General features: G+C 41.5%; 1 protein-coding gene across 1 annotated transcript in view; it reads left to right on the forward strand.

Annotated features, from left to right (window-relative positions):
• The window catches only part of MYO10 (myosin X), a 191,586-nt gene that overhangs the window by 113,242 nt on the left and 58,622 nt on the right, over positions 1-19,722 (forward strand). The window contains exons 10-19 of the mRNA XM_054578310.1: positions 1,060-1,189; positions 2,529-2,647; positions 3,552-3,698; positions 3,874-3,974; positions 4,085-4,151; positions 4,685-4,777; positions 5,180-5,248; positions 5,436-5,518; positions 7,689-7,797; positions 10,552-10,632. Of these exons, the coding sequence (XP_054434285.1) occupies positions 1,060-1,189; positions 2,529-2,647; positions 3,552-3,698; positions 3,874-3,974; positions 4,085-4,151; positions 4,685-4,777; positions 5,180-5,248; positions 5,436-5,518; positions 7,689-7,797; positions 10,552-10,632 (999 nt within the window). The remainder of the gene's footprint in view (positions 1-1,059; positions 1,190-2,528; positions 2,648-3,551; positions 3,699-3,873; positions 3,975-4,084; positions 4,152-4,684; positions 4,778-5,179; positions 5,249-5,435; positions 5,519-7,688; positions 7,798-10,551; positions 10,633-19,722) is intronic.

The following is a 19,722-nucleotide window of genomic DNA, read 5'->3' on the forward strand; positions in this document are numbered from 1 at the left end:
AACTTTATTGTTTTTTCCTTGTAAAGAAATTACATGTCTCACATTTAAAAATTCCCAGTTGTTTCCTTTTGCAATTTCTATTGCTTCAAAGTGGTACATGGTTTCCTTCTTCCCTGCCTCCTGTGGTCATTGCAGCGATTTGGGGTCCAAGTTCTCTTTGTAGGTCATTTTTAGCAGTATTGTTACCAATTCTGTCCTCAGTTGTATGTGTGTTTGGGGGGGGGTGCAGTTATTTTTAACATAAATATGGCTCCTAAATCACAATAGAAAATGAGCAAATCTTAGAAATGATTCAGAAGACCCCTGGATAGATTACAGTTGTTTAGATACTTATTGGGAACAAAGCTCCTGAATATAGGTGCCTGTTTATTTTTATTTTTCCCAAAACATCATTATATGAAGTTTCATTTACTCTCCAGAGACCAAGATAAGACCTTAAAACACCTATGGAGAAATGAAAACTAGAAACGTGATGAGTGCCTGGGGGCATAGAGCCACATGTAGTCACATGTACCATCAGTATCCATTATAAAAGGATCAAGAGACTCTCATCTGTAAAGGTCCCGAAAGAGTTTTATTCCAGCTCCTCTGGCCCCTGCTATGTTTACCCATGAAGACAGCCCCAGGGTTTACCAGGGCGGACTCGGATGAAGTCTTACCTCCCCCAAATTGCCCACCCTCCATATTTTATGTGTAAGAAAATAAATGTTCCATTATGCTTTGATATCTATGGCAAAAAGTATTTCTTTGTCACCACCATTAGTCCAATTCTCAGGTATCTCTCTTATGGCATAACTAGGAGGCTTGCACGTTAGGCAGATATTTGTTTTTATTTCATCAGTGGTTTTCTCTCTTAGCTTTCCAGTTTTTAACATCATGTTCCTTTATATGTACCTGTGTGAAGTCTTTATCATTCAAAAGTGGTTACACACCTGTTTCTTGGCTTTCTTGCCTTTCAGAACAATATCTAATAATTCAATTGAGTAATGAGCATTTTTTTCATTTTTTTAAGGATGAATAAAACAACATAAAAAATTAAACACATTGATTTTCTTCCAGACGGCAATGGATGTAATGCAGTTTAGCAAGGAAGAAGTTCGCGAGGTTTTGAGGTTGCTTGCTGGCATATTACATCTTGGAAACATAGAATTTATCACTGCTGGTGGGGCGCAGGTCTCCTTCAAAACGGGTAAGAGTGCCCCTCCTTCCCCGTCCCCTCTCCTTCCTTCCTTCCATCTGTCCTTCCTCGTTTTTTTTCTCATAGGAAACTTGAGACTGAAATATGTACTCTCTGGCCTTTTACGGAAGGAGTTTTCTGGCTGTTGAAATAAAGAGCCGCAGAACTTGTGTCTGATGTGAACTGTCAGCTGGTATAAGAGTCAAGCTTATGAAACATTATTGCAAAATGGGATTCTTGTTCGTACTCAGAAAGAAGGAAAAGGGGCTGAGTGAGAGGAAATAGGAGTAACGAGGATGAGGTGTAGGATGTGTGTCACCACAGATTTCCGTAGTTACCTGAGTGGTGGCCCAGTGTCATATTAGGACCGGTGGTTTTCAAGCCAGAGGCTTGGTTTGCAGCCTGGTGCTGCCTCAGGCCATTTCCCCATGTTGTTTATTATCCCTCAGCACTGGCACCTTCTGGTCAGTAAAATGCCTCAGAAATGTGTTGTCAAGATTAAATGAATTAACATACCCAGAGCTATGTCAGTTGTTTTCCTGAAGTAGTTTCTGTATTTATTTTTAAACTGTTCTGACGGGAGCCATGTAGGTGAGCGTGGCGGCTGGGGACTTGGTGAGTTAATGTACAAAATGGCTCTAGAAGAGCCAGCGCTGCAGGTCAGCAGCTCTCAAACATTTCCTTGTGGCTCCTCTCAATAATCTTAACATCACAGAGAACCCCAAAGAGCTTTCTTTAAATAAATAAAAAGTGAGTTATATCTGTTGATGTTTGCTGCATTAGGAATTAAAACTGAGGCATTTAAAAACTTCATTCCAAAATGACTATAATAAACCCATTGCATAGTAAAATATAATATTTTTATTTGACTATTTAAAAAAAATTGGTGCAAAGAGTAACATTGTCTTGCATTTTTGCAAATTTCTTTTAATATCTAATGTAATGGATGACTGTTTAGATACCTCCAGTCTGTAACTACTGGAAAAATAGTCTGTGTACTGGTCAGGGAATGAGAATAAAAAAGCAAATGACATCTTAGTATTATTATTACTGAAAATAGTTACGACTTCCTAAACCTCTCGGATGGGGTCTTGGGGAACTCCCCTCAATCATGGGGCCTCTGGACTGCCCTTGGTCTAAGCACCAGGCTCTTTGTCACTAACCTAGGACCCATACCAGAGTGAATAACTTACCAATAAAATCTGTGTCCCATAGACTAGGCCTGAGGGATTCAATAACGTTTTTGCTTTTGTGAGTTGCTGTATGTGTGTGGCTGTGAACTCATTTGGGGTCCCATGGCCTGTTCCTTCTTGGGCTGGGAGTCCACGTTTGCCTTGTTCTTCATTTCCAGCCTTGGGCAGGTCTGCAGAGTTACTTGGGCTGGACCCAACGCAGCTCACAGACGCCTTGACCCAGAGATCAATGTTCCTCAGGGGGGAAGAGATCCTCACGCCTCTCAACGTTCAGCAGGTACGTGCGCTTTGCTGTCAAAGCTTGTTCTAAATGCCACTGCTGGGTTTTCAGATCCATGGCTTTGGTTCAAATAAGTAACTGCAACAAATCATGCATACGAGTTTGGTTCACCATCAAAATAAAGATATCCATGTTAAGGGGAATAAAGTTGAATTGTTTCTAAGAGATGGTATAGTTGAGTCTATTAAGAGGGTTGGGTCTGGTGCCTGTGGCCTGTATTCTGGCTCTCCTACCTTTTTACTGTCTGTTCTTGGGAAAAGTGTTCGCTGTGCCTCAGCTGGCTCCTCTATAAGACAAGGATAACTATCATATCTAATTCAGAGGATGCTTGTAAGGATTATAATAAAAACCACATACTAAGTACTTAATGATTGGCACCAAATAAGAACAAAATAAACATTAACTATAGCATGTTATATTACTAATTTTTGCCTCTGCTACTACCTTGAGCTATATGCTCTTGTCCACAAAATGCCTCTTTCTTGATTAGATAAGTAAAAAGTGCTAACCATATCTCATGAAGAAAGCTTTTATGTGTACAAAGTAAAATAGAAGATAAAAGTGAAAAAACAATTCAGTCTTAATTATTGTTTTAAACTTGATATATATCAGCTCAGATTCTTACGTATGACTCTACATATGACATTGACTTTAGAACCTGATATTTCAAGGCATTCTTGCTGAATCCTACTGTAAAGTTAACTGAGCAAGCTCCAGTTTATCCTTTCTTTCAAGTCTGTGTTTCCCTAGATGGCATTGCCTCACTTGACTTTGGGTACACAGGTACTACCCCTGTTTAGCGTGTCTCCCCCAAGGACTCCTGAGCAGGGCTGGGGCAGAATTGCCTGCCAGGCTGTCCCTGGTCCACTGTAAATGGTGACCACATCTCCTGTCCCCTCAGGCAGTAGACAGCAGAGACTCCCTGGCCATGGCACTTTATGCTCGCTGCTTCGAGTGGGTGATCAAGAAGATCAACAGCAGGATCAAAGGCAAAGATGACTTTAAATCTATTGGCATTCTTGACATCTTTGGATTTGAAAACTTTGAGGTATGCTTCCAACAAGCAGGATACGCGAAGTCTTTTCTGTCCAAATAATTGACTAATCTTCAACAGAACTTTTGAAGCAAACGCTGATAGTTTCCTCTGCAGATTCATTTTTTTCATCTTTATATATAATAATGGGAGCACTAAATATACATTTCAAATGGTTTCTTCCCTTTAGGTCAATCACTTTGAACAGTTCAATATCAACTATGCAAATGAGAAACTTCAAGAATATTTCAACAAGCATATTTTTTCTTTAGAACAACTAGAATATAGCAGGTAAGCACTCACGGGATTCTGTTTCACTTTTTCTTTTAAGTCAGCCACTAAATTAGACAGATTTAAAGCTACATGTTACTATAACTCAGCCCTTTTTAATCTTTCTACAGGGAAGGATTAGTGTGGGAAGATATTGACTGGATAGACAATGGAGAATGCCTGGACTTGATCGAGAAGGTGATACACTGTCGAAGGGTTGTTTCAGTCCCAAGGGTGTCCAGCTGGGCTGATTCATATTTATGGGAATGAAATAGCTTGTGTGAACACGCACATCAAAGATGTGAATGTTTAGAACACAATGGACCATTTGGAAACAAATGTAAATGTGCGAGGTTGAATTTAAATACTTGGCTGCTTCAAGACTATTGTCTCACGGAACCCAATATTTTAGAATCAGCAGTGTGCAAATCCGCTTCACTTTAATTTTAAGTCAACATTAAAAGCCTTGCTGGTACCAGTAGTAGACTGGCCACTTGAGGAAGTTTTGTCCATGAACTTGTGGTAGGCTCAGTTTTTTTTTTTTTTAATGTTCATGTGGCATTTAAATTTATTGGATTTCTTTATTATTCTGAATGTTTCCATGCATTTTCTAAGAAATTTCCACGCATTTTCTTTTAACCACTTACTTGACAGAGAGGAAAAGTGCTCTGAAGCATTTCAAAGCACACATTCAACTTCTAATTAATTTAACCTTTTTTTCCCTTTTCTAGAAACTCGGCCTCCTAGCTCTTATCAATGAAGAAAGCCATTTTCCTCAAGCCACAGACAGCACCTTATTGGAGAAATTACACAATCAGCATGCCGTATGTCAAGACCTTCGAATTTTTGATTATGTTGGGATAGCAAATCTGCAGATTCAGATTACATACGCAATAACTCAGTGCTGTTGGCCCCACTGTGCCTCCCATATTTATTTTTCCTGAAACGAGTGGAGCTGTTTCTGGATTGCCAGAACTAAATTAAAACAAGCCAAAGAGATTGATTTGTCAGACTATTCCCCTATTTGGTGCATGAGTGTAGAATTTTAAATTTTTAACCTATAACCTATTGTAATGACAGACAAGAGGGACATGGTGTTCAGTAAGTGCATGAATGATACATGACTGGTTCCGAAACGTTTCACTGTCTGTTGTAGGTAGTTTTCTCTGGAAGTCAGTGGAAATCAGCTAGTAAAAGTAGGCATTTGTATTTCTTTTTTTTGTTAGAATAACCACTTTTACGTGAAGCCCAGAGTTGCAGTCAACAATTTTGGAGTGAAGCACTACGCTGGAGAGGTAACTTCTTAATTAAGCTCCTACTGACATTTGCCCATTGGGCATTTAGAGAAATAGTAATTTCAGAAGCCAGTCACAACTATATTGAAATGAGTTTTCATTGGCCTGTCCTTAAAGGGAGAGACGTATGAGCTAAGATGGCTCTTTGATCAATTCCACCTTCTCACACTTATTTTTTTAAAACCAGGTGCAGTACGATGTCCGGGGCATCTTGGAGAAAAACAGAGACACCTTCAGAGATGATCTTCTCAACTTGCTAAGGGAAAGCCGGTATGTCAGTGTCCTCCCTGAGACAGCATTAGCAAGCATGGTGATATCTGTGCAAATCCTTTTACTTCACAGATATAGAAAAAAAATAATAATACAGAAGCAACTTAATCAGTTATCTTCTTCCCTGAGCAAAATTTCATTAATAAAATGACTGAGAGAGAAAAATATAGTTGCCACGACTACCATTTAATGAGATGCCATAAAACAGCAAATCCATGAGTCAAAGGCTATTGTTAATCCTGTTATGCAGATGAGGAAACTGAGACTTGAAGCAGTTAAGCGACTTGTGTAAGATCCCACTAGTTTAGATCTGGTGTGCTTGGCTCAAGAACCTAAGATCTTAACCAGTGTGGCCCGCATTCTTCATGACAAGCTTAGAGCTGTGGTTAAATTGATTTCAGCCTTGGGTTTGCAGGAATCCCATGTCTCTTGGTGGCATGGAAGCTGTCAAGAAAAACAGGTAAAGTTCTGCTAAAATTATAAATTATTACACATCCATCTTTTCACTTATGAATTGTTAACTTCACACCATTAAATCAATACTTGATTAGTTTAGCTGTTTGTGTATATTAAAGCGGGAGGCTTTGGGAGGCAGAAGGGGTGAAAAATGACCCACTGTTAAAGGTTTTTATACCTGTGTCAGACCCAGAGTGACTCTATAGCAGCAGTAAATGTTTCCTATCTGAGGAAGAAAAGCAGCACAGTTATTTAAAAGTTGTAATACTTTTTGGAACGTCAAGGCCAGGTGGCTCCCCGGTCACTTGGATAGCTGTTAATGTTGGGGAAGGGAACCCATCGAAAGTGTCAGCTTAGAAGCTCAGAATTGGAAATTTTCTGTCATTGGGTGTGTTTTCATTCTCTCTTCTGAAGATTCCCTATTTACAATATCGTCAGCCATTTTTATGTTTAGATGAGTTTTTAGGCCTGTAAAAATGGCAGTGTTTTAAAAATACCATGTTGTCTGTCACAGCAGTTTCTTAGTTATCAGACTTAGAGTGATACCTTTAAATAGAAGCAGGCTCTTGATGTTAAATGGAAGCATTTTGTTGTACTGAAACGCCCACAGGCGAGATCAGCAGGATGGCGTTTGGCTGTCACAGGTACACTTCTTTTGTGATTGGAGTAAACTCTCTGTTTTAGCCCCAGGTTTCTGTCTGCCCACTGAAGGACCTGAGCTGTTTGTTCATCCTGCCCTCTCACCTTTGACATCTGTGACATTTTAATGGAACCAGAGCTTTTCTCCATAGCACTCAAAGTACTGTCGGAGAACTTCAAAGAGCGAGCATGAAATAGCACCCGGGAACGAAATTGAACAAGGGTTGGGGCACAGTGAGGAGTGACAAGGAAGCGCTGGCATTGCCACTTTGGGAGGTGTGGCTCCCCAGACACTGTCCCTACCTTTCCTGGTCTCAGTGAAGCCACTAAACTGCCTCCCACTTTACAGCTAATAACATCTTCCATGCAAAGAACGTAAAAAGTTACTGAGAACCCTTTTACTTTGTTAGTAGGGGTGATGAATTCCATACAGCTTGTCAGTAATAGTAACAACCACAGCATCAGACCTTGCCATATGCCGAGGCACCTGTCAGGCTTTTGTGTACATTTTCTCATTTCATTCTCACTCCAGAGTTATGGGATAAATTCTAAAATTACTCCCCTTTTTTGGATGGAAATATTGAGGCCTAGAGAGAAGGAAGCAACCTGCCCTAGTCACACAGCTAGGAAGTAGCAGAGGCAGGATTCGAACCCCAGCCTGCCTCACTCCAGAGTTAGCACCATTCCATCTGTTAAGTGATTGGATATTGCAACATGGTGAGATGAGCAAAGCAAATTCGCCCCTTCTCCACACAGGGAGGTCCAGGCTGCCGGAGCTTAGGGAGTGCCCTCGAAAGCACAGCACTCCTCACTGGCATGTCACCCTGGGTCGTCCGTCACTTGCATCACAATCCACTCTTCTTTTGCAAGACTCCAGGGCTCTGAAGGCAGCCACTTTTTTATTCAATGCCTAATGCTTTTGGCAGTGGTTGGTTTTAAATCTTTGGAAGCTGTCTTAGCTCTTCCAGCCTTTGGTTTGTTACTGTCAGTGGGAAAATGCATTGTAATTACAGTAATCCAGCACCAAATAATTGGGTGTGTGCCCCTCACGGTCCTCTGCTCTTTGCCGTCACAGATTCGACTTCATCTATGACCTCTTTGAACACGTTTCAAGCCGCAATAACCAGGATACCTTGAAATGTGGAAGCAAACATCGGCGGCCCACAGTCAGCTCCCAGTTCAAGGTTAGTCTGCGCTACTGGCTTTGATGAGGCTATAGTGATTTAAGAATTGAAAAGAGGGATTAGGAACAAAAGCTCCATGAGGGTGTGTTTTTCTTTTATATCATTCTTTAAACCAGAAATAAAATATCCTTCCCTCTGCTTTAAGAAATAAAGTATACTTTTTTCCTGAACCAGATGAAAACATGTAGATTTTGGTTTTTTTGTTGTAAAAATTAAATAGCTCCTTATTCTAAGTTTATGAAATAGCAGTTCTTAAGAATTGCTATGTGGGATTATGTTTGGCCATGTGGGATCACTCTGATTTGTATTAAGATGATCATGTGAAAATAGTATACACTTCTGCCCATGTCTGGATTTTTGTATTTTTCTCAGGTATATTTACAACATTATGAGTAGGAATAATAACCAAGTACATATTTAAATAACATCAGTGTTGGCCTGACTGGTGTTGTTTAGTTGGTAGAACATCATTCCACGAAGCGAAAGGACACCAGTTCGATTCCTGGTCAGGGCACAGGCCTGGGTGGCAGGTTTGGTCCCTGGTCCAGGTGCATGTGGAAGGCAACCAATTAATGTTTCTCTCTCACATTGGTGTTTCTCTCCATCTCTTTCTCCTCCCCATCCCCTCTCTCTAAAAATAAATAAAATCTTTAAGAAAGAGTGAGTTACCTTACCAAGATGTTCAGAATTTAGGGAAACTAAGGAACATTTTTATTTTTATTTTAAATGTTATGCATTTTATATAGTTTAGAGGTAGAGCACATATGACCATTTTTCTAAGTCCTAATATGAAGGGAAATGGAGGCATGTCAGTCAACGGATGCCTGGAACTTCTGCCCCCTCTAGGGTTCTCACTCGCTCACGATGGGGTGCTCCCGCTCAAGTCTGTGCGGTCTGCTGTGCAGTCTGCTGTGCTGTGTGCTTGGCAATGAGCCAGGCACACAGTGGGGCTCAGGTGCTGGGCAATGTGATCAAATGGAGGGCAGATAAGATATAATAATAGCTGCCATTTATTATGTGAACTCACGTGCCAGTTGTTGGGCTAATCACTTGTTCACTTCTCTCATAATCTTATGAATACATATTATTGTCCCATTTTATAGATGAGGAAACTGAAGTTTAGAGAAATGGAGACCCATTCAGTCCCTCTGAGGACTGAGCAGAATTTGAATTAAGCCTAAGTCTGTCTGACTCTAAAACCTAGGCTTTTCCTGTCCCAGTGGGGTTTTCTTTTTCTAGGTCCATATTGTCTGGAGCTGTCCTGGGAGGCTTCATGGATATTTAGGAATTAAATTGGACTAGGAATCAAGGAAAAGGAGGGGAGTGGGTGGACTTGCCAGGGAGAGACTAGGGCAAGAGAAGGATTTCTGGGACAGGAACACGATGAGACTTGTCCCTGGAGGATCGTGAATAGCTATGGGCCAGCTGACCAGATGCCTTGATGAACTTAAATTGGTACCAGTCTATGAGGAGCCATGAATGCCAGGACGCTTTGTCATTTGTGAAAAACCCTAAATCTCACTAAGCAGAGAAGTAACTAATCAGTACGGTGTTGCAGACAGCCCAGTTTCCTCAGCAAAATTGTAAGAAGAAAAAAAGAGATGGAAGGGGAAAACCAATGGACTAAAAGAAATTTTTAAAAGACGTAGCAACCAACCTCAATATCTGACCCTTGTTTGCATGCTGATTTCAAAGAACAAAGCATTTAAAAATTATGAAATCTGTGGCCCTGGCTGGGTGGCTCAGTTGGTTGGAGCATTGTCCCGTAAACCGAAATGTTGCGGGTTCGATCTCTTGTCAGGGCACATACCTAGGTTGCAGGTTTGATCCCTGGCCAGGGTGTTAAGGGAGGCAACTGATCAATAGTTCTCTCTCTCCCTCCCTCTGTTTCCCCCACTCCCCCCCCCCAAAAAAAAAAAAAACTCGATAAACACATCCTCGGGTGAGGATTTTTTTTTAATTATGAAATTTGTGACAGTTGAATATTTCAATATAAAACTTGAGACAGTTGCACTTTTTAATGTTAACATTAAGGAAATCATGGTAAATCTTTTAGGATGATATGAGTATGGTTATCGCTGTGCATTTTAAAGTGATTACCCTTTAATAGTACATATTGAAATACTGAGGGGTGAAATAATACAGTGTCTCAGATTTGCTTTTCTGTGAGGGGTGGCCCTAGTAGATACCGAGACAGGGATCAGATGAAATGAGATTAACTATGAGCTGAAGCTGATGATGAGTATTCGTTACATGCTGTCTGTTTTGGCAAACGTTAAAAATTCACAATAAGAAACTTTAAAAATAAAAGAAAGCAGTATTACAGGAGATTGATCTGCCTGGTGATTGAAGGTAAGAGTGGAGGTTGTGGGTCAAAGACCAGCAAAGTGCTGTTAGAGGCTGTCATTTTGATGGAAATAATGAGTTAGGGAGAGTGCATACTTCTCGGGTTTTCTGTGCCAACCTTTGAAATAGTGTATGCTTTTTTGCTGGTTAACAGAATAGTTTGGGGGTTTTTTAATGGTAATATTTTAAGGAAGTGACAGATGAAGTTTGTGTACTGTATTGTGAAATAATTTCAGTGACAACAAACTAACACCTTTGCCTCATTTTATATTAGAATGACATAATTAAAAAATAAACACTATTCCTATGATTTATTTTTTTTTGTTTCTGATAAGTGAGTTGCTGAGAAATTTAAAGAATGATGTACTAAAACACAAAATCACCATATACTTTTTATTTTTCTATTAGGACTCTCTGCATTCCTTGATGGCAACACTAAGCTCCTCCAATCCCTTCTTTGTTCGCTGTGTCAAGCCAAACATGCAGAAGGTAAGACTTAGGACCGTTCTAGAATGAGACCCCATCTTTAAGGACACTGCCTCTGAGGGTGGCTGTTACTTAAAATTTGGTTTCTCCAAAGTCCTTTCATTATAGGCGGTTAAAGATGCATATGGCATTATTGTAACCTAACATTACAGAATGGAAAAATTCCCTTTGTCTCTTGGGCCTGTTCCTCTACTTTTGAAGGATGCCACTAAGCTCTAGAGAAATATGGTTGAAACATTGTAGACCCTTTACTCTTTTTTTTTTTTTCTTTTTTTTTAAGTATTCGATGTGAAATTCTTGGGCAAGCTTCTATTTTAGAAGAAATAGTTGATGTATTTCTTGTGGTTGATTTTTCTGTTTATTTCATTTTCCCTTGTGGTTAAATAGGAGGAAGAGTCTGTATTCTGTGTTTTAAGGATTTCTAGTGGTCATAACTGACGTGAAAATCCTGGAAAGGTTGTTATCCTGAGTTTTCAGGCCTGTGCTCCAGTATTTCAGCATCTGAGTGCCATATCCTGATCAGAACACAACGTACATTTTAAAAGGAAAAGCAATTTAAACAAAGAAATTTAGTATTAGCAGTAGATACAGTTGCTGAGTCCAAGACTAAAATGGGCAATTTACCTTAAAAAAAATTGAAATTATCTTGATTTGGCAAATATCAAGCTTAGTGACCCCCTGAAGACAGGAGAACCCCCAGAAGATAGTAATGCCAGGCTCCCTCCTGTTGAAAACCTGATGGCAGCCTCATAAGGGTTAAGGGAAGGAACCCGACCTGAACTGTGTGACCCCTGGAACTTGGGTTGCATTCTGATAACGCGGCTGAGGCCGGATCTTACTTTTCATATTCTTTAGCAACTGTCTTGACTTAATATCACAGGGATTCCTGATGTATAGTTTGCAGATATTTACTTATAAGAACCACTGTAGTGAAGCCTCTGTCTTCTGGGAAGGCCAAAGTGCACGTTCTCTCAAATGAAGAATAACCTGTTTAGTTTGTTACTCTACTGGGAGGAATGGCGGTGAGAATTTGCACCTGTATGGCCTAAAGGGAGTCAAGACTGGCCTTCCACAGGATGTCTGTGAAGACTTCCTTTAGTGCATATTTGTTCTGGTAGTTTAAGTAGTCCCTCATCTTTTCATTTTTCAAATTCATATTAAAATGTTTTAGGATACCACAAAAATGACGACTTAAGCAATACGTAGCTTTTTTAATGACATTTTGTAGGAAATTAATAACTGAGACATAACCATATACCGTGTTAGCTGGTTTATATTTCACTTTATAACCCCAATGAGCAGTATTTACAAAACAGTATAAATAGGCTTTGCATTTGGAGTCTGCTCTCATGGGAGCTGTTTAATATCTGTCAGTGTTTCTTCTCTGTTTTTTTGTAACAGATGGTAATACCACATTTCACCCTTCAACATGCATGTTTTTTTCTAGCTTAAGGTCTTGGAGATGGGGATGGATTTACAGCTTTTGGCAAGCCGCAGTTTAATGGGAGCGCCTTCCCTTCCCTAGCGGTGTAGGACGTAGTGGAGCAGCGCTCCAGGCTGGCATCTCCGATTCGGTGAAACGGGGGCCTGCTGGCTCAGCATTATTATCAGGATAGAAATTCCTTTAAATTGTAATAGCTTTTGAAATGAGGCCCTCTTGAAAACAATTCAGCAGCCAGAAGAGTGAAGAAATCACTTTCTTTTTCATGTTTATTTTTCCTCGCTGGGATTTGATTGTGCCCAATTTCTTTGGTTTTACATTGAAAAACATGATCCAGGCCAAATGCGTATTTCCATTTGTGCTGGCTGGCCCCCTTTTCTTCTCCTGACCTGGGGCAGACACTGACTCACGGCACACCAAGAGATGAGCTGTAAAGACTTGGACACAAATATCCTGGTAACATTTTAAAGACACCCAGACAGTAAAGGCACAGTCGCAAGAACTAACTTGTCTGAGGCCTTAGAGGTAGGTGGGATTTTTAAGTGCGAAGATGCTAATTAGAATAGAGAGATACTAAATTATGACTCTCTCAGCCTTCATTTGGTTCCACTGAAAATACTGGAGTGTTACCGGTGATTATGTTACATAACATATATGTAAACAGCCCCCATTTGGAGTTTCTTACGAATACTTGTTTGTCCAAATATGATGCTTCTAGAAATTTCACAGGGAAAATACTGCCTTCCCTCTCCCCAGAGACAGGGAATGTATAAGTCCATTTCCTGTTGCTGTGTATGTAGGTATTTTGTACACCATTCTGGAGCATGGATCACAGGTTTTGGCAGATTCTACAGGAGTTTGTTGGTGGTGTTTGTTTTTGGATATTCTGTGACCAGAAGGGGTAAGAGCAGCAGCTCCAAGGGCGGTGGCTTGGAGAGCTGTGGCCTTAGAAGAGCCCCGTAGCTGCTTTGCACCTCTAGGAGCAGGTCCAGTATACCCGAGACACCTGGTGAGCAGCACACACAGTGCGGGCCCTAGGCTGTCAGGACATGCTGCCTCCCCTTCGGGGCAAGTGGGCGAAGCTCAGAGTGGGCACGGGGCCTCCAGCATCGAGATCTCCTTAATGGGAGTAACTATGGGGTCTTTGTATTTTTCTTTGAAAAGCAGGTACATGGAGGGAGAGTATAACTGAAATGCCGGAACAATTATGTGTTCAATGTAGTGGACTTTTTTTTTTTTTAAACAGCTTGTAGCTAATATTGGGTGTTGTATATAACACACTTGACTAGTGTCATAACTGGTGCTAAGTTATACAGTGAAATTAAAAATAAAAATATATCCCTCTTGACCCAGTCCTTTGTCTTAGATAGCATTGAAGGATACAATCTCCAGTCCACTTGGAATGTTCAGTTTACAAAGAGCAGACTTCTCCATTAGACGATTTTTAGTTGGTTATGTGGCCAGTTAGCTTTTATCTTTTGTGTTTGCTTAGGCAATAGTAGTTTCTGGCCAAAAGTGCCTAAACCAAGCCCAGGAGATTTCTGTATGGAAGGAAACCTGCTTTGCCTCCTCAGGATTTCTCCCTGAGGGTGTTCCAGGCCTGTGATCTTTCCTGGTCCCTCCATGCCTGGTATTTTAGCACCTAAGTTCTAGTCAGAAAAGTCTGTCATTAACATTCCTCAGAAAAACCCTGAGGAGGTGCGGGACAGAATTAAAGAAGGGAACAGAAGATACATATCAGGAAAAACTTCCCAGGTGTGAAAACTGGTTGTATGAGTTCCCAGCCCCACTTGGAGGCGGGGCCTGCTCCCCGCAGAAGCAGTCACAGACTGGTGGCCTCTCCTCACTGTTCCTTCCGCAGGATTGATGTGAGGAGCACGCAGGCTCCCGGAGGAACACATCTTTGATTCCAGCAGCATCTAAAGATTCTGTCAGGTGTTCTTAAGAAAGGCAGGACTTGGGGCACCTGAATAGTCCTGAACTGGGAGCTGCTGGAGGAGGGCTTCTCGAAGATGAGGCTGCTTGAAGTAGAATTTATTTAAAAGAACAGGGGAAGAGAGAGCAGAGGGGTGGCCGCACTGAGGCGAGGCTGTAGTCCAGGCCCCAGAGGAGGGAAACCGTGAGGTTCGGGAGGTGGGCTGCAGGCCTATTTGCTGGAAAAGACACGTCAAGGAGGAAGAGGAAGCTGGTGACAGTAGGTCTGGCCCTTGTTGAAGCACCATCTCTGTGAGACAGGAGGATGTCAAGGGTCTCACACAGACGTCTTTGAGAAACGGCAGAGGGTGCCAGTGTTAACGTCAGACTAGGTACCTCATTTGGGCAGCACCCCAGACAGCCTGTGACCACCAGTGAAGTGAGAGTGATGTGCAGGCGTTGTAGAAACTTGAGCCAGTTGTTTCCAGAGTCATAAAGACTTGAAGACTAAATTAATGAACTGACACGTTTAATCTCCAGGATTCATACTTGTGTGACCCAGGTGCTGCCTGCCAGTTTTGTCTAGGCTTTTTTTTTTTTTTTAACTTTAACAAAGACCAAACATTTCTGCAAAAAGTTCTGATGATATAGTTCTGTGGCGTGTGAACTACTGTGAATTTTTGTCCAATTTTATTCTTACTGTTTTCTTACTTTATTCATCTTATTTCTCGTTTACCTGACTGAACTGTATTCCAGCGGCCCTGTACCTTTCGTTTTAGGCTTTGGTCTCTCTCCCCTAGTCCTGTTGTCTGAATACGGTGTTCCCCAGATGTAAAGGACCGTGGCCAGTGTGGCTTTGCAGGGCCTGCCTCATGCATCTTCATGCCCTGCCGCCTGGCTCTGTTTCAGTAAATGAGGGATCCACCTGCTCATAAAATGACACTGGAAAGATGCTTGTGGTACATGAGTGCTTCACTTTGCCAAAGATAAACTCTTGTGCATTGTCTTTAATCCTTATTGTCACAGGTTCCGTCCTAGTTAATTTAGTAGTTTGTTTTTGGCATGCTTTTCACTTCTGAATTATCTTTGAGTTGTGTAGTTGGAAGTTACTCTAGGGGCATTTCTGTAGGTCGATATCAGGGTAATCTTACTTTGAACTAGTCTTTCTATGTTAATGTGTTACTTCTCCGTATCTACTTCTCACAGCTGACTCCTCCTCAGCTGGCCCCCCTAGGGTACAAAGCCCTTTTGGAACAGCCAAGTGCAGCACCAGAGGCTTATTCACAAACACTTCTACAAATTGGGACTGGGGCTTCCAACTGCAATATGTAGATATCTAAATGGTTGCCTGGGGCCTTTGTTACCTCCCCTGATTGGGCAGGAAAGCCTGGAGTACAAATTTGTCAGATAACAAGGGTTTAAACTGGAAGATAAAACGTTGGATTTGAGCCTTCTGATGACTTTCTGGAACTGTCCATCAGTCAGTCCCAGCATCATTCATTACCATATGTTATTACATCTAAGATTCCCATGGTGGTAAAATGCACCATTACTTATTTTTCACTGTGGAAGCAAGAGCTCTGCCCACGAAGCCAGGACAGGGTGCCGCACTCACCCCTCTTGATTGTCGCTTTGCAAAAAGTGTGAAAGGGCAGCATGGGCAAGGGGGGAAAGTCCCCTTTCCCTCCTCTGCTTCCCTTGGCTGGCTGCATAATCAGATTAAGGGGAGACAGAGTGATGAGAGAAAACCACATTTCATCTCGTGTGCAAGGAGACCCCTCCCCTACACAAGAGAGTCAGAGATCCCCCTGGCAAGAGAGAGCCAGAGACAGACAGTGGGACTGAGCTGGGAACGGGGTAAGGCGCCTTGGGGGCCTCAAACGGGCATTGCAGCAGGATAAAAAAAAAAGCAGACCTTTTGTAAGTAGAAGTTTGCCCTGCCCTGTAGGGAGGTCAAAAAGTTATCTGTGAAAATTTCTTACTGACAGAGCCTCTAATTCAGGTTCTTCTAGGTAGTTAAGTTGGAGCGCAGAAGTTTCCTTTGCGCCTGCAGCTGTGCGTACCACGGAGGCACATCTGGGTGGCCCCTTCTGGACCGCCCAGAGGTCGTTCCCCCACCACAAGTGTTGGTTTCACTAGTACTGCAGCTACACCTTGTCACTCTGTTTCCAGACCTTTGTGCAGACTTAAAAAAAAAGAGAAACTATCCGTGGATGAAACTCTAGTGTAGTGTGTTGATGACATTTAAAGGACAGCTGGGTTCAGTGGGAGCAATATGCACAGAATTTGCTGAGATGGAATGAAAATCTGTGATTAAATTCACACACACCCAGGTATTGAGTTACATGGGATGGCTGTTGGGATGTCAGCAAGTCATAGCATAGGCACATCAAGATGGGAGCCTATTTGCATTAGGAATGGATGAAATGTGATCTATTTATGCCCTTTAAATGTGATACAGAAGAGTCATCTTCCTAAACAACCCTCAGGGACAGAAGATTTACTCTTTCCTTATACCTAAACACAGCCTGTTGTGATTTTCTTTTCTTTTCTTTCTTTTTTTTTTTTTTTTTTTTAAGTCCTTGCTGTTTATGGGAAAGGTCTTACTTGTACTGAAGGAGAAATCTGCCTTCCTGCATCTCCCATTCACTGGTTTTTATCTGGTCATTTAAGATTAAAGTGAAATATCAGATAGGTATTCATTCCTAAGAGTGTGTCAAATACATTTACACCCTTAGTAAATAACACATTTCCCTGCTCTAGTAAACACCCTCCTGAGCAGAACTTCATCTCAGAATTTTTGTCCAGACATCAGCATGCGATGCTGCAATGTCTCCAGGCTCTTGGGGCACCTGAGTTTTGCAGAGCTTTGGTTGTCTTCTTATTGACTATGCTTGTCTCATTCCTGTTTATTTTTTCGGTTCCGTCCTCTGTGACCATTTCCCCACGGCTCCTCTGCCCCCAGCACCTCTCCCTCTGTGCACTTGTGGAGTTACCTGCAGAACCTGGGTAACTGGGTCATTCGTGCTCCATGCCAAGGACACATGTGGCTCTGCTCCATTTCCACTGAGACATGGGCATGATGAGGTATCCTGGGTCATGCGTTAGGATACCATCCCGTGAGTATGGGGAGAGACACACAGGTGCAGAGGCCCATGAAGCAGTGGGATGAAATAGAATAGATCAAAGATGTACACCTGGGTTTCTGTCCAGCCTCTTGTCCCTAGGCAGTTACGTGGCCTTGGGATTGTTTCCTCCTCTCTCAGGTATGCATAATGACAGTGCCTGCTTAGGGGAGCAGTTATAAGTATTAAATGAGGTAATACAACCAGCTACATTTGACTGTGAAATAATTCACACTTGAATTATAAGTTTGAGTTTTGACAGTATACTCAACAATTTTACGCCTCACTTCATCCTCACAGGTTTAGTCCTCAATTTCAGCTGAATCACAGGAAATCTTTCGGAGACTATTGCCAGACCTTTCCTTTTGGGGTTTACTTTTAAATCACATTATCTTTGGCAGATTGTTGTAATTAGCCTGAATCCTTCCCCAAGAATATGTTTATTGATTTTAGAGAGAGAGGAAAGTGCAGAGGGAGAGCAACATCAGTTGCTTCCCACATGTGCCCTTACTGGGGATCAAACCTGCAACTTAAGTATGTGTCCTGACTGGGAATTGAACCCATGACCTTTTGGTATATGGGATAATGCTCCAAGCAACTGAGCTACCCAGCCAGGGCTTAGCTTTTTGATTATTTTTTTAATTTTATTTTTTTAGGATTCCTTTAATCCTTAGGATTGTTACGAGATGAGAGAGAGGGAGAGAGTCAGACATTGATTTGTTGTTTGTTGTCCACTTATTTATTCATTCATTGGTTGACTCTTCTGTGTGCCCTGACCAGGGATCAAACCTGCAACCTTGGTCTATTGGCAGTGACGCTCTTAACAAACTGAACTACCCAGCCAGAGCCTGGGATTAACATTTTTATTTCAAGTGTTTTAAATTAATAGACTTTATTTTTAAGATTTTAAGTTTACAGAATTTTTGAGCATAGAGTTCTATATCCCTCTCCCCTCCAACATACTCACTGTTTCCCCTATTATTAACATCTTGAGTTAGTGTAGTATATTTGCTATCATGAATGAACCAGTATGAAATCACAGAGCTAACATTAAGGTTCACTGTGTTGAGTGGTCCTTGATTTTTAACAAATGCATACCATCATAATGTGTCCAGATGCCCAATGTTCATCCTCCATTCTCCATTAAGATTAACATTTTGTTAAGTAATATTTTTTTATAAGAGTAGGATAGTTTGCGATTGGACAAAGGTGAAGCACTGAGAACGAAGTTTTATGGCATTCAATAAAATGTGAATGATACAGTTTTATACAGAAGAGACTAAATGGAAAAGTGGGAATGGCAACAAGCAGAGGGAGCTAGGATTTTTCAGAACTATCTGGATGATCAGCCCTGGTGGCTCCTCCCGACATTCATTTAGTCTGATGACCATTTGTGATGGTTCCCTGTCCTCTGCCTACTTACTGGAAAACTTACTGGAAACGCCCTCTTGGCATTCTGTAACCTTCCGTCATTCCTCCTGTCTTTTTCTGATGGCCACTCATGTTGTCTGCCGTTCTATTAACTGGAGCACCGAGAGCCAGCATCTTTGACTTTTGAGAATATCACTTACAGAAGACGTGTAAAAAGGCAGCTTTACCTTTTCAGGGAATTTCAGTAAAGGAAGCATTAAAGCTACCATTCTTCTCCCTAAAGAAAACAATGCCGCTAAACCCCTCAGTGGTCACTTGAATCCTGTTTACCAAGTTGTCATAGCAACTATTCAGTAGTGCTATGTAAAGACCAGGATAAATAGCCATAAATGAAGCTCCACTCAAGGGAAAAGTGTTGTTCTCAGGGTAGACTTTCCAACATTACAATTTGCTTGGTTTTGTCCAGGAGCTTTTTTTTTTTTTTTTTTTAAATAGGCCATCTTTTAAAATCAAGATTCTTCAGCCCTTCAAATGCCTTTGCACATTTGTTGGTGTGTAGAAGGTGGTTGGTTTGCTCCCCGCCCCCCACACCCCCCAATCAAAAGTGTCTTCAGCAGTTGCTACCCCGCCAGCCTCGCCAGGCTGGACTTCCTTTCAGTAGAATCAGGAATGAATTTAAGCAAAGCAGAGCCCAAGACACCACATAAAAGACTGGGAACACCGGCCAGCCAAAGAAAGCCCGTTTTTGTGTCTGTTGGCTCAGATGCCCCTAGTCCAGACTGCTAAAGATGCAGCCATTTACTGTGGACAGAAACTGAAGGGGGGACAAGAAACGCAAGGTAGGGGTTTTACTCTTATTTGTGCTGCTTAAAAGTTGTGTGTACCATCAGTGAACACAATAGCGTAAAATTTTGCAGAGATTTTTGTAAACCTTGGGAGGTTTTGTCATCTCTGTGAGCAGCAGAAGTGTTTTAGAGTTTCTAAACAAATGGGTAAGTGCTGATTTGAATTGCATGTGTGAGTTTGAACTACTAATGCTTTGTAAAAATAAAGGACGTGACGTGCTTATGTCAGGCATTGACTGTGCAATCTGGTTTTGAGAAGGAATTCACCTCTTATAGGGAAAAATAATTTTTCATTTTAGTGTGCAAGGAGAAATCGCTAGGGGTGGTTTTTTATTTCAAACAATTCCTCTTTAAAATATACACTACTGTCATGCATCTTTGCCTTGTGCTTTTTATG

The sequence above is a fragment of the Pteronotus mesoamericanus genome, unplaced genomic scaffold (assembly GCF_021234165.1).
Source record: "Pteronotus mesoamericanus isolate MK-2021 breed Mesoamerican mustached bat unplaced genomic scaffold, CSHL_Meso_final contig_50, whole genome shotgun sequence".
NCBI lineage: Eukaryota > Metazoa > Chordata > Mammalia > Chiroptera > Mormoopidae > Pteronotus > Pteronotus mesoamericanus.